Raw genomic sequence first — 14067 nt, 5'->3', positions numbered from 1 at the left:
AGGGTGTACGGCTCTGTACACTGCTGGAGAAGAGCCTGGCAGAGGCGCAATGATGGCAGGATGTGCAGGATGGAGCAGATGTGGAGCAGGTTTTGGGACTGCTTGGAGGCCCTGGTTTAGTTTAGTGCTGGAGAGTGGGCACCCAGGTGTCCAGAAGCAGCAGCAAGGAGGGCTGCAAGGGACTGACCCTGGGGGGCATATTTATAGCCCACACAGGTTGGGGGGGGTGCCTTGGATTATGAAGTTAGAAAGTTAAGCTAATGGTCACTAGTTAGAGGATTGAAGTAAAGACCTAGTAGTATCTAGTTAGGACAATTAGGGCAATTATTACTAGTACAAACTTAGGACAGCACATCGAGGAATAGTATGGGTTTAGGATAGGAATCTATTTGTCATCATTACTCCCATCCTGGTCTCGCAAAGGTTGAGCATGGAAATAGCCACTTTTTCTCCCATCTTGAACCACAACCTCAAGACCCTTGAAATCAGAATGGGATCTAACACGTCCCAGCACTCCTCAAACCTTTGATCTGCGAGCAAACACAAGAACACACACTACGTGAGGAAACTGAGCAGGCTACTCACCACCCAACCATGACATCTACGAGATGTGATCCCGAATCAAGAGATGTCCCCTCCGAGCCACGAGCTGAGCTACTGGCACGAACTCCCAACCAGATCCTAACCAGCCTGGTGTCCCATACCACCAGGTGGCGCTGTGAAGCCTGGGATCTGCTACTGGGCCTTGGGCTACGCTATGATGCAGGCGCGCGTCTGCGACTCAATCCAAGATCAGACCTAGCACCTGGGAACGAAACTTGCTCCCATCGGCTCTCTGAGAACTGATCCTCTGGGCCTCTTTTATAGACTCAGGCCCCAAGCGCCAAAAATAGCAAAGACCTCTAACTGGTTCGTACCCTTGCCACTCAACCCGAGAATCAAGCCTGCCTAGCTCTAAGCCTCCCCAGGCTACCTGAGCTAGTCTTGTGTACCCAATACACGTCGGATACCAATCTGTGCACATGACATACTTTCCCTCCTCTAAGAACTCACTGCTGAGTTCACTAAAAAATCCCGAAATGTCCTCTGGAGGTTTTGTAATGTCTCCCATGTTGCATCCTCCTCAACACGATCCTTCCACTTGATCTTGTATTCCGTAATAGTTCTATTACGAATCTGTCTTTCACGAAATTCAAGAATACACTCAGGTTCGTGTGGAATAAAAGTCAAATCTGTAACTTCTATTATTTCTTGAGGAGAAACAAGTTGATCATCCGCACCCAATACTTCTTTCACTCTACTGACATGAAAGACTGGAAGTACTTTAACATCAGGAGGCAATTCTAGTCTATATGCAACTGGTCCAATTCTTTTAATGACCTTGAACGAACCACAGTATCTGGGGGATAACTTCGGAACCAAACCAGTACTTAGGCTCTTGGATTCCTTGGGAATTCTCAAATATACCATCGTTCCTTCAGAGAACTCTCTTGGTGAACAATGTCTATTAGCATAAAATATGTCCCGATCTTGGGCACTTCTAATAGACTCCTTGGCAAACTGCAACATTTCCTGCATGTCTAGCAAGAAGGTCTTTGCAGCATCATTTTGGATTCCTTTTAACCCAACCATAACTGGTGAATTTGGTTGAAACCCGTACATAAGCATAAAAGGACTGTAACCAGTACTCGAATGCTTTGCACTGTTATAAGCGAATTCTATCATAGGTAGATAATCTTCCCATGAAGACTGTCTCTTAGAAACATATGCCCGAAGCATATCTTCAACCAATTGGTTAACCTTCTCTGTACTGCCATCGGATTGTGCATGATCTGAGGAACTCATACTTAGAGTAGTTTCGAACTTCTCAAAAACAAGTGTCCAAAAGTTACTTGTAAACTTAGAGTCCCTGTCACTGACTATGTCAGAGGGCAAACCATACAGCTTAAACAAGTGGTCCACAAACTCGTGAGCCAGCTGAACAGCTGAAATAGTTGTTCTAGTAGATAAGAATCTAGCCATTTTTGTTAGACGGTCGACTATGACCCAAATGGAGTCATGACCCTTGCGCGTTCGTGGCAAACCAGAATCTTGGATTGAAGTTCCAGAACATCTGGCACACAAATCTTTCCATTCCGGAACAGCAAGCCGTTCCTAATCATCCACTGACCTCCCGCCGCCTGTACCGTAGGTGGCACAATCCCTGAGTCCTGGTCAACCATGGAGCTCCCATCCTGGACTCTCTGCCAATAAGAACTGAAATGACTATCAGTTGCGCAAAGCCCTCTCAAGGATTGAAATAGGTCTAAGGATATTTCCGTAAATGACATAGCATTTACAAACTTGACTCGGCTTAAGGCATCCGCCACACTATTCAACGAACCCTTTCGATAACGTATTTCAAAATCAGAATCTTGCATTAATTCTGCCCATCTAGCTTTCCGTCCCCTCAAGTCAGACCCATCACACACATACTTGACGATCGGTCAATACAAGAAACTTCGAACCATACAAGTAGTGTCTCCAAACCTTAAGGGCATACACTACTGCATAGAGTTCTTTTTCTAGTGTGGGCCGACGATATTGGGCATCGTCTAGCTTCTTACTCTCAAAAGCTACAGTTCTGCCCTCTTGGAATAAAGCTGCCCCAATCGCAAAATCACTCGCATCGGCCTCTAAAACATAAGGCCGGGTAGGATCGGGTAATGCAAGAACGGGTGCTTCCTTATAGAAAACTTCAAGGTTTCAAAAGCCTTGTTCAATGCATCATTCCAAGAGATCGGCTGGGTAGACCTGCTTCCACGACCTTTCAATATGTTTGTCAAGGGTGCCGTGATGTGTGAATAATCATCCATAGACTTCCGCAGAAATACCCAAGATCAATGCTAATACCTTCAGAAGAAATCTTGTGCCCTAAATAAATGATCTCCTTCATAAAGAAGTCACATTTACTCATCTTGGCATAGACCTTATGCTGTCTTAGAATAACTAAGACAATCCGGAGACCTTTCAATATGTTTGTCAAGGGTGCCGTGATGTGTGAATAATCATGCACAGACTTCCGCAGAAATATCCCAGATCAATGCTAATACCTTCATAAGAAATCTTGTGCCCTACATAAATGATCTCCTTCATAAAGAAGTCACATTTACTCATCTTGGCATAGACCTTAGGCTGTCTTAGAATAACTAAGACAATCCGGAGGTATCCTATGTGATCCTCTAGCGTTCGGCTATATACCAAGATGTCATCTAAGAACACTACAACGAATTTGCCCAGAAAATCTTGGAACAAATCGTTCATAATTTACTGGAAGGTGGCAGGAGCATTGGTCAGACCAAAAGGTAATACAAGAAACTCGTAGTGGCCATACCTAGTTCGAAATGCGGTTCTATCTATGTGTTTAGCATAGATGCGGATTTGGTGATAACCCATACGCAAATCAATCTTAGTGAAATACTTCGCTCCGGCCAAACCGTCTATTAGATCATCGGAACGAGGTAGAGGGTATCGATTCTTAATTGTCACTTTATTCAATCGTTTATAATCTATACACATTCTCCATGTAGAATCTTTCTTCTTTCTTACGAGGACAGGTGCTCCCCAAGGTGATTTACTTGGGCGAATATAGCCCATAGTCAAGTAATCCTGTAGCTGTGAAGCTAACTCATCTTCCTCAAGCTGGCTCATCCTATGAGGTGAAACACTAATAGGTTGAGCCCCAGATACTAAGTCAATGCGATGATCTACTGCCCGTTCTGGAGGTAAACCTTCCGGCAGTTGAGCGAGGAATACATCCATGAAATCATCTAACAACATGCTCAATTCACGGTGTTCAAACACACTTAAATCATTCTTGTTATTAACAGAGACAACAAATGAAGAAAGCGGAATCAAAACACACTAATAGACATCATAATGAGAAGTGTTTAATATATTCCGAAGCTGCATCGCAGATACAATAGGTCCCTGAGAAGAAGGAATGTTATCACATTGAATACAAAATTAGGTGTCCTTATCCAAAAAAGAAAGAATATCGTCCTTTCATCCAATCTGAATATCGTGGGTTTTAAACCACTCAATTCCGATTAACAAGTCTACATGCTCCAAGTGCATGACATAGCACGTAAGAGCCGCTCTGTATTCTTGAATCCGGATAGAAAGGGCTTCAATCTTGCGATCCCAAAACTGCTTCCCAGCTGGAAGCTGCACCTCATAGGTGTGATCGCTAGGTATCGTGGACAGTCCCATCTTCTGCACAAGTTTGTAATCAACAAAGTTGTGAGAGCTCCCCGGGTCAAAGAGAATGTGAACTCTTTGGTCCCTAACTTCTCCATAAACTGGGAAAAGATCATGGGAACCAAATAACGAAGTATTAAAAGTGCAATTACAAGAAAGTGGGCAAGTAATGACATTTACAGAAATACCTGTCATCGCAACTTGATTAGCTCCCTTGGCTTTGGTACCCGGAGCCGCCTGGAGCTTCGGTCCCGACGCTTGCTTTTGGTTCTTGCACTTAGGACAATCGTTCTTAGTGTGACCCCGCTCCTCGCAGAAGAAGCAACGTCCTTCCTTCTTTAGCTTCAAGGTACGAAGGAAGTGTTAGGTCCGAACATCACTCCAGATCCTTTTCCCGGAGATCAAAAGTATCGTATCAAGGAGGTTGTTGACACTTGGTTGCACAAGTGGCAAGTACACTTCCAGTTTCATCCTTATCCAGATGACAAGAAAATACAGCTTGCAGCCGGGTTTATGTCAGGAAAGGCTTTATTGTGGTGGAAAGAACTCCAACCCAAGCCTGCAACATGGAACGAATCATGGTAGTTTTCAAATCCTGGTCTCCCGTCGCAAGCTCAGGGTGTACAGAATCAGCCATGACTGAAATCTGATCTGAAAAGAAGATAGGCTAGAGAAGAGAAACGAGCAGGTGGCCTCGGAGCTAGGAGGTAGAGACGAAGTGGAAGCTGGCCAAGAAGGAGGCGATGGAAGAAGGGAAAGCTGGTCCATGAAGAAGGTAAGCGGGCTGAGCTGAGCTGAGCTGACGATTCAGCTCAGATTCTAGAACCTGGGACTCCGCTCCTGGCTGTCCGTACGAAGTGCTGTAGCAGGCTGTACAGGTGTAGAGGGCTGGAATTCTGTGCAATCTACAGGCTATGGGAGAAGGCAATTTGGCCGAACTTATAGCGGGAGAGCAGGCTTTTAGTAAAACCTGCTTTTCCAAAAGCTCACCCTCCAAAAACGGAGGGGTAACGCTTTTTTTTAAAGCCGAACTTATAGCAGGAAGGTGTAGAGGGCTGGAATTCTGCACAATCTACAGGATATGGGAGAAGGCAATTTGGCCGAACTTATGGCGGGAGAGCAGGCTTTTAGTAAAGCCCTGCTTTTCCAAAAGCTCACCCTCCAAAAATGGAGGGGTAACGCTTTTTTTTTTAGCAGGCTTTTAGTAAAGCCCTGCTTTTCCAAAAGCTCACCTTCCAAAAACGGAGGGGTAGCGCTTTTTTTAGGCCCCCAGGCCCCCCCGAAAAGCAGCTGACCCAAATTGCGATCTGTCCCTATCCTGTTTCGCACCTTCCTGCGCTCCCCTTCTACCTGCCATCACAACGCCTGAGCAGCCAGCCGACATGCGGGATCCCCCTTTGGTTCGCCCCAACTTTACACTCTCTCCTGACTCCCTTTTGACGCCTTTACCTCGACCCCACTTCTTCCTCCTAACTACACACCTCTCCCTCTCTCTCAACCTGTCACTTCTTGCAACGAAATCACCCTGCACTCTCTCTCTCTCCTTCCTTCTTTCCCTAAATCATAACCACTTCCCTTAAGCGATGAACCAGCAGACACTTGCAGCACGAATTTCGAAATTAGGGCATACCTGGAGAAGAAATCGTCCAAAATTCTCACAACAGAAGTTCCTACCTCAGGAGTATACCAACTGACACGTCCCAGCACTCCTGAAACCTCTGATCTGCGAGCAAACACAAGAACACACACAACGTGAGGAAACTAAGCAGGCTGCTCACCACCCAACCATGACATCTACGGGATGTGATCCCGAATCAGGAGATGTCCCCTCCGAGCCACGAGCTGAGCTACTGGCACAAACTCCCAACCAGCTAGCCAGCCTGGTGTCCCATACCACCAGGTGGCGCTGTGAAGCCTGGGATCTGCTGTTGGGCCTTGGGCTACGCTATGATGCAGGCGCGCATCCGCGACTCAATCCAGGATCAGACCTAGCACCTGGGAACGAAACTTGCTCCCATCGGCTCTCTGAGAACTGAACCTCTGGGCCTCTTTTATAGACTCGGGCCCCAAGCGCCAAAATTAGCGAAGACCTCTCTCTAACTGGTTCGTACCCTTGCCACTCAACCCGAGAATCAAGCCTGCCTAGCTCTAAGCCTCCCTAGGCTACGTGAGCTAGTCTTGTGTACCCAGTACATGTCGGATACCAATCTGTGCACATGACAGGATCCCCTTCTTTAGGGATTGGAAAGCATGGAAGGATGACATGTGTCCTTGACACAACCTCCTAAATACATGAAATGATGCCACGGGTCCTTGGCCAAAACCTCCTAAACACATGAAACGATACCATGTGTCCTCTCCCACCTTAACTTTATGGATAGGACCACCTTTTCCCACCATTACCATCCTATTTCCTAACATATGCTAAGACCCTAACAACTAGGCTTAAGGGTGGCAATGGATGCACCTAGAGATTCTGAGCTTCCTTCACGATGATCTGTCATGGCTAGGTGATAAGATCTTCCTAGCATATCAAAGCAGTTGATCGGGCCTCTACAGAGTAGGCTAGAGAGATGTAATCCTGAGCAAATGCTTCGTGAGTGTATGCAACAATTAGCAGGATAAAGAGGCGGGCATGAATCACAGTGGGTCATGCTATGGATTCGCACAATGATATTCTATGGATTTAGGCTCACGTGTTCAAAGGTCCTTCTCTGTGGTGGTAAGAAATGTTGAGACCTTCATCTTGGCCTATTATTAGGGTTGGTAGTGTTTGCAAATAGTTTGGTGAACCATCGATCGTGTAAGTATTAAACGCACTCTTTATACCTTTCTCCGAATGGCAAGATATCCCTAGGCTGAAATCTACACATCCTAAGCTGCAAGTTATTGAAGAAACTTGTGGGTAACAAAGCATATAAGTTGTGGATGAACTTGCTTTCCAATACCTCATTGCAATTGTAAGTAGAAATTCCCTCCAATAAATGAACAAGGAATATATTGGGAATCATGGGATTCTTTAAATATGGAAAAGTCCCCATTAAAACAATATATTGCTAGGCATTGTACAGCCAGTCCTAAATTAGAAGACCTACTGAGTTTCACAAAATTAAGGGTCTTAAAGTGCGACCTTAAAAGAATATTATAGCATTGAAGCACGTAGGAATACTTCAAAATCTTTACAAGAGGCCATTACATTTGCTCAAATCTATGACGATTCTATAACTAAATCTAAAATCTCGTTTGAAAGTCAAGTCATATCTTTCAATCTAGTCAACCACAAAAGTCTTTTTTTAAAAGAAATGCAGCCTTTAAACTCTCAAGTCCTCAAAAAGTGCACAAGGACTCTACAAGTAAGAGGTTCTTGACCCGTACTAGATGGCTATGAAAGATACTCTATGTTTCAAATGTTTATTTCAAGTATAAGGAAGTAGAAATCTTCCATGAGGATGAAGCGGCTTGCTTCATTATTTTGCCCATGTGGCAATCCATTTTTGACTCCCATGATCTAGTAAGATGCATGGAGTCCTTAATGGGAAGAGGGTTAGAGTTATGCTGAAGCTGCAAGGATATGAAGCAATAAAAATCATCCACCCGCAAAGGAACCAAGAGCCAACTCCACTTGGCTCTAACAGCATCCTCATCAAAGCTCAGCTAAGGAAAGGGAGTTTGTAAGGCAAAATTATGAGTAAATGGCAAAAATAAAAGAGTAATAATAACTTAATTGCATGTCTACTACATAACCATTCATATACATATACAATTGTTGGAAACTTAGGGTCAATGCCCCACCCGTGAGCCCCCAAATGAGGAGTTGTAATGATGCTTGACACCTACAAGATGTTGGGTGTAGATTGTGCAGCGTGCCACACTGCCACATGTAGGGAGATTGAAAGAGGCTGCCACATGGGCAGCAGACAGGCTGCCACTTGTGCAGCAATTGTACATCTTTCTTTAAGAAGTTTAGCAGCAGCCACACGGGCCACTGAACCCACCAAAGTTGGCTCATTCTATAAAAGAAGAGGCACCTGCAGAGGGCCTATTTATAGAGTGCGCTAGTCAGAAGTACAGCACGTACTAGTCAGTAGTATAGCAGCAAGTATGGGACGTTTAGGGTATAAACGTTGATTAGCTATGCTGTGCTAAGCTACTGCAAGTAGAGGTTTGTTTAACATTGTATCAGAGCCAAAGAGGTGAATGTCCTTGATGGCAAAGCCAGATAAGCCAGTAGCTTACTCCAAAGATCTAATTCGAAGACGATTAAAGGTGGAGGCCTTTGCTCTCCAAAGAAAGAAAGGTAACTTAATTCACAAGATGTGAATTGATAAAGAGAGGTTTGCAATGAGTGGAAAAGTTTTAAGGTTGACGGGAACTTCAAGGAATCTACAAAAGTAGCCATGGCAACTATTCTTAATTTCTGAAGAAGGGGATGCCGGATGGGAACGATTAACCCAGCCTCGAAGATAAGGAGTCACATTGTGATTTACTCTCCATAATCAATTATTCACAATGGCATTGGGAGAGGGGCAATCTGTCAACGACCATCTAGTCAAGGCGAAGGTTCTCAAGGATCAACTTGCAGCAATGGTCCAAAAGGTTGACAACAATCAGCTTGCCATGATGTTCCTTAGCAGTGGCGTCAATGGGCTAGTGACTGACCTAGCGACTAGAGAATGGTCGAAGCCTCTCTGGTTTGAGGAGGTTTGTCCTCTGTTGCTCCAAGAAAAAGTTAGGTCGAAGTTGCAGGACAGTGAAGGTGACGAGAAGGCACTTACCGCTTCTGAGAGAAAGGGTAAAGGAAAACCCTAGTAAAGGGTAAATGCAAACCCGGTAAGGATAAGCAAAAGAAGAAGGATTCTTCAGGGAACATAAGAAAAAGAGAAATTGCATTTCTGTGATCAGCCTAGACATCTTGTGCAAGACTCTAGGAAGCAGAAAGTGGATCAGAAAAAGGAGGAGCCCAAAAGGTTGACAGCAATCAGCTTGTCATATTGTTCCTCAACAAGCTTCCACGTAGCTTCAATGGGCTAGAGACTGACCTGACGACTCAATATTAGAAGTGTTTGATGTCCAATAGAATGGTCGAGGCCTCTCCCATTCGAGGAGGTTTGTCCTCTGTTGCTCTAAGAAGAAGCTGGGTTGAAGTTGCAGGGTAGTGATGCTGACGAGGAGGAAAGGCACTTACCAATTCTGCGAGAAAGGGTAAATGCAGACCCCAGTAAGGATAAAGGCAAACCCTAGTAGGGGTAAAGGCAAACCCAGAAAGGATAAGCAAAATAAGAAGGATTCTTCTAGGGACAGCCTATTTATAGCCTGTGCTGGTCAGCAGTGCAGCATGTATTCGTTGGCAGTACAGCAGCAGGTACGGGATGTTTGGGGTGTCATCAGCGGTCTGCAGTCCTGCAGCAGGGCTGGACAAATGGCAGCCTTACTGGACTAGCTGGTTGTTTCTTATTATCCTTGTTGGTGTTGATCTTCTCAGATTTATGGCATTATCAATCATCACCCTCTTCTTCTTGATCTGTCTCCTTCCATCTATGACTTCTTCTTTTTCTTGTCTTGTGTTTAATTAACAAAGGGCCTTCCTAGAAATCATACTGGCTGTCAATGTGAGGGGAGCATTTGGTGATCCACAATCTTAAAAGTGCAATAAGTAGTTCCTGCTGGGGTTTAATTCTTGCATGGATGTAATTAATGATAGTATGTATGTGGCATTCACAGATGTGAAGGCTTTTAGGAATTTGTTCTTGTAGCTGTGTCCTCATTATCCAACATCAAATAATGGCTTGTTTAAAACATTTCCAAATTTCATATCTTGAAATACATACTTCAAAAATTTTAGTGAGAAGAAACACTTCATAACACCCTACTCTTGAAAAGAATAATCCATTGTGATTTTAAAATCAAAGAACATGAATAAAAGTGAAGTGTTTGATGTAACTACGCTTCTTACCAACAACACTTGGTGCATAATGTAATTTATACAAGTGCAAATGGAATTGCAAATGCGTGCGTGCGTGCATGTGTGAGTGTGCTGCTGCATAGACATCATGCTCAACATTTGGAGACATACCATCGTGATTGATAATCCGACTGTCTCGGCCTCCAGATGAAAGGATAGGGCCATTCCATGAAAGGCTTCCAACTCGAGCCGAGTGACCTGCCATCCGTCGCACCTACGTTTGCCAAACGATTGCATTTTTATTGTTAATTGGAGGCAAGATAATATCGATACATAAAGAGCAGATGAGAAAAAACTGCAATTGTTAGTCATGCATTGATGTTATCTCTGTACTTTGAAATAGAAGACCACCTTATATATTGAGAACTATGGAAAACAAGAATGGCACCTGGTTCCCCTTACAAGCATCCCATATTTGAACTTCGGACGTGTTGATGCCCACTGCAATATGTTTTCCATCTGCAGCCCAGGCAACACTTGTAACATAATCATCCTCTTCAGTTGTCTGCATCAATTGGCTGATTGCACCGGACTCTGCATCCCAAAGGTAGACTGTCGTCCCTAAAGCAACTGCCAGAACATTCTTGCAACTCCAGTCGAGAAGATTCAAGTAGTAGTCATCCACCAGTTCAGGGGCATCAAGAATTCTTTCTGGTGACTACAAAGCTCGAAAACAAACATTTGACTTGAGCTGAGGAATGAGCAGGAAAAGACGCTTATCCAGAATAAACCAGGCTGCAGACTTGATGGGATAAACCTGTGAGACCCCTCTACCTGAGGAACATGCCGGTGAAACCTTCTTGCTAGAGAGCTCTCCATGCACTCTGCTGAGTACCAATGTTCCAGAGAATCCTCACCAGTTCCCTGTGTAGGGCTCTCCTTACTCTTGAAAGCCAATATTTTTTTTCTCTCCAAGCCGTTCCCATTATGTAAAAGATTTTCAGCTAGTTTCCTTCTGTATTCTTCCTGCCGAACATGGTCCTTTTAATACGCTGAAAAGAGAACAGAATATATACGCTGCGAAGCATTGAAAAAGAGAATAAGGAATCGTACCTTCACAGGTGAGGCAACATTCAGCGCTGACGAGGCGTTTTCCTTAGTCTCCCGGAAGAGATTGAAGTGAGCAATTTCGAGATCCATTGCACTGCGATTGGGAATGAACCTATCTCCCTGTTCCCCGCATATCCAGGATGAGATGAATAGTTATAAATTCTTTTGAAAGGACATTGACACGAAGCAGTCCATTGCATCGGCAACGAAAGGCAACAGCCAGAGCAGATCACCTGAATTCCATTATAGAACGTTGTTTTACGGGCTGGAGGAACAATGCGCAATTGCGAAGCCTGTAATATCCGTCGTCTTGGCGTTCCTATGCCCTGCTTTTGCGGTACCGTGGCTAACATAGATCCTGTTTCATCAAGAAGGTGTCTCTTACTCGTTGGAAATTCCATGACAACATACAAGTCTCTAGCTCAAAATTGCAGGGAAGATAAGGTGAGCTATTCAATTTTCCAAAATTCGATGAGGCGATGAAAGCAAAGCGAGCAGGAAAAGGCGAAGCCAAAGCCTACTTCTGCAAGGATCCGTACGGAAAGCATCAAATGAAGGTAATATGTTGCAAACTGTGGGAGATGGCGGAGCGTTTCGTGAGAGATGAATTGATTGAAGGAGAGGATGAAGCTGAAATGGGAGGGATCTTGCAGAGGTTTCCGGAAGGGAGAGCTGCAAGATCTTCCCAAGAGACCAAAGAGAAAAAGGAGGCAATAAAAGAATTACCATAGTGATATGGAAAAGGCTTTTAACGGTAACCCCATAACAAACATCCTCAAACAACAAAGGCCTAAATCTTTTTGGCCTCGCTCCTAAATTCAATTAATTTGTCTATCTCACACCTGGTTCAAGGCATTGAAGGCTTCTCTTCTCTTCTCTCTCTCTCTCTCTCTCTCTCTCTCTCTCTCTCTCTCTCTATATATATTATATATTAAGGAGAAGTTGACCGAAGCAAGTGACATGGCAAGAGGATGGTGGTTCGAGGGGAGATTGGAGGTTTGGAGAGAGGAAAGAGAGAGATTGGAAGTTCGGTGTGGTGAGCATTTAATGCTCGTGCAACGTGCAAAGCACGGGTATAGCACAAGTAATCTTTAATGAATGGCAAGCTTATCACATGCCGTGCACGCCTCCTCTCCGCAGTCATTATCACAGCCCTTGCCCCCCACGCATTTGTAAACATACCTTTAAGCTGACGTATAAGGAATAATGTTGGTTTGGTTATCGATGCCCTCAATGCAAGGATGTATGTTTCTAAGTCGACTTGCACAAATTGAAGCCATTCAAGAAATGAAGTGCCTTCTATTGTTTTGAGCTCCTGAATTTATCGTTGAACTTTTTCGTTAACTTCCTTGTATTTTCCCCTATCCTCACCCTCAAGCGACGCAACTATCATTGTTTCATGCAATGGCGGCTTGGGATAGTGGAATCTGCAGAGTTTATGATGCCTCTTCACACATGTTTTTGTATGTTTATGAGTCTGTATTTCATTCATGTTTGGATTTTAACAAATTTTTATCAAACATGTTATGTGCCCATCTATGAACGCTATCAGCTCATCTGACTGCTCGAATTATATTTTGGTGCATTGTCGACCCACAAGATCCCATGTTCATGTTGACTTCCTCAGCTTTGGAATCATGTGACAAAGAAGTAATCAACAACACCTCCCAGTATGGAGCTATCTTTGAGTAGTAGAAAAAGCATATTTTGTATTTTGTGAGTGTAGTATCGAGCACAAAATGTAGGGTTCTGCCTGACCAATCGCATGACATCTGCTTCTTCTCATGCAAGTGTAGTAGGCATGCTCCTTGGATTGTATCTTGTCTTCAAGTCACTAACCAAAGGATCCCACATTTGTTCCGCACATGAGAAAGTGATGAAAAAGGTAGGGGGCCACAATTGCCACATCATAGTGAATTCCTCTTTGCGTAGCCTCTCTTTGTGGTTGGGTGAAGTATGCAAGTTCTTAAAGTCCCAATATCCTATTCCTGATTTAAGTATCTTCTCAATGTTGGTGTTGTTTTTAACATCCCTCACACACAATAGTCTATTCTCAAGCATTCCTTTCCTCAAACGCACCCATATAGATGCATCACTTGATGTATCAAAAGTTTGATAGATATAAAAAATAGATTGGTAATATTATGAGTGAATTTTAACGATTTGTGTGTTATTTCCCACTTCACTATATCCAAATTTGTTAGTCTAGTATTGCCAATTGTACTTCGAGAGCCAAAATATAATGTTGGGAAATTCAACTCCTCGCTGTGCACATCTTTGAAAATACCTGCTGGTCTTTGATTTTTGGAAGGTGCCACATACATAGCTTGTGTTGCAAAGTCTATGGCTTGCCCTGCACTTATCATGTATCAAGGTGTCACTCTCAATTTCCTCTTCATCTCTGCAGTTGCTATTGTCTTTGTATCCTTCTTCGGAGGAATTGATCTGTTGCGAGCTTGTTCCTAGTATATGTTTGTACCACTCATTGTTTATAATGACTTTGTGGGCTGTAAATAATGGTGTATCCACTAGTATGTTCAATGTTTTCATCAGGGTGTACGGCCAAACCTTTCCAATTCCAAAGGTTCATCTATCTTGCATTCTCTTCTTGATTCCAACAATTATTCACGAAGCGCAGCAACACGTGTTGTATCTTGCTTGTGTCGGCCAATACATTCACAATGCTCCCAATGGCCTAGTTGCCCATTGAATATTTCCCTGATTTGTGTGAAAGCAAGCATGGGTGCTACCAAGTGCTCCTCCACGTCATTTAACATGCATACGAGAAATAATGGCGCATTCAATGCTATGTTCAT

The 14067-nt window shown here is 43.8% G+C and overlaps 1 protein-coding gene across 6 annotated transcripts in view; it reads right to left on the bottom strand.

Moving 5' to 3' along the window:
* LOC147889696 (cell division cycle 20.2, cofactor of APC complex-like) overlaps window positions 1–11952 on the bottom strand; it is a 37829-nt gene extending 25877 nt beyond the window's left edge. For 5 of the 6 annotated variants that reach the window (XM_087391410.1, XM_087391411.1, XM_087391413.1 and 2 more), the window contains exons 1-6: window positions 11773–11952; window positions 11485–11609; window positions 11255–11371; window positions 10976–11167; window positions 10590–10859; window positions 10313–10415 (exon numbers count right to left, since the gene is read on the bottom strand). In XM_087391410.1, coding sequence (XP_087247536.1) covers window positions 10313–10415; window positions 10590–10859; window positions 10976–11167; window positions 11255–11371; window positions 11485–11604 — 802 coding nt within the window. In that variant the 5' untranslated portion in view covers window positions 11605–11609; window positions 11773–11952. The remainder of the gene's footprint in view (window positions 1–10312; window positions 10416–10589; window positions 10860–10975; window positions 11168–11254; window positions 11372–11484; window positions 11610–11772) is intronic. The other variant, XM_087391412.1, reaches the window with a different exon arrangement.
* Between the last annotated feature and the right edge of the window lie 2115 nt (window positions 11953–14067).

Source organism: Dipteris shenzhenensis, chromosome 20 (genome assembly GCF_047967505.1).
Source record: "Dipteris shenzhenensis isolate YYH24624 ecotype China chromosome 20, Dip_SZ_1.0, whole genome shotgun sequence".
Classification (NCBI taxonomy): domain Eukaryota; kingdom Viridiplantae; phylum Streptophyta; class Polypodiopsida; order Gleicheniales; family Dipteridaceae; genus Dipteris; species Dipteris shenzhenensis.
This window is presented reverse-complemented; position numbering and strand designations above follow the sequence as displayed.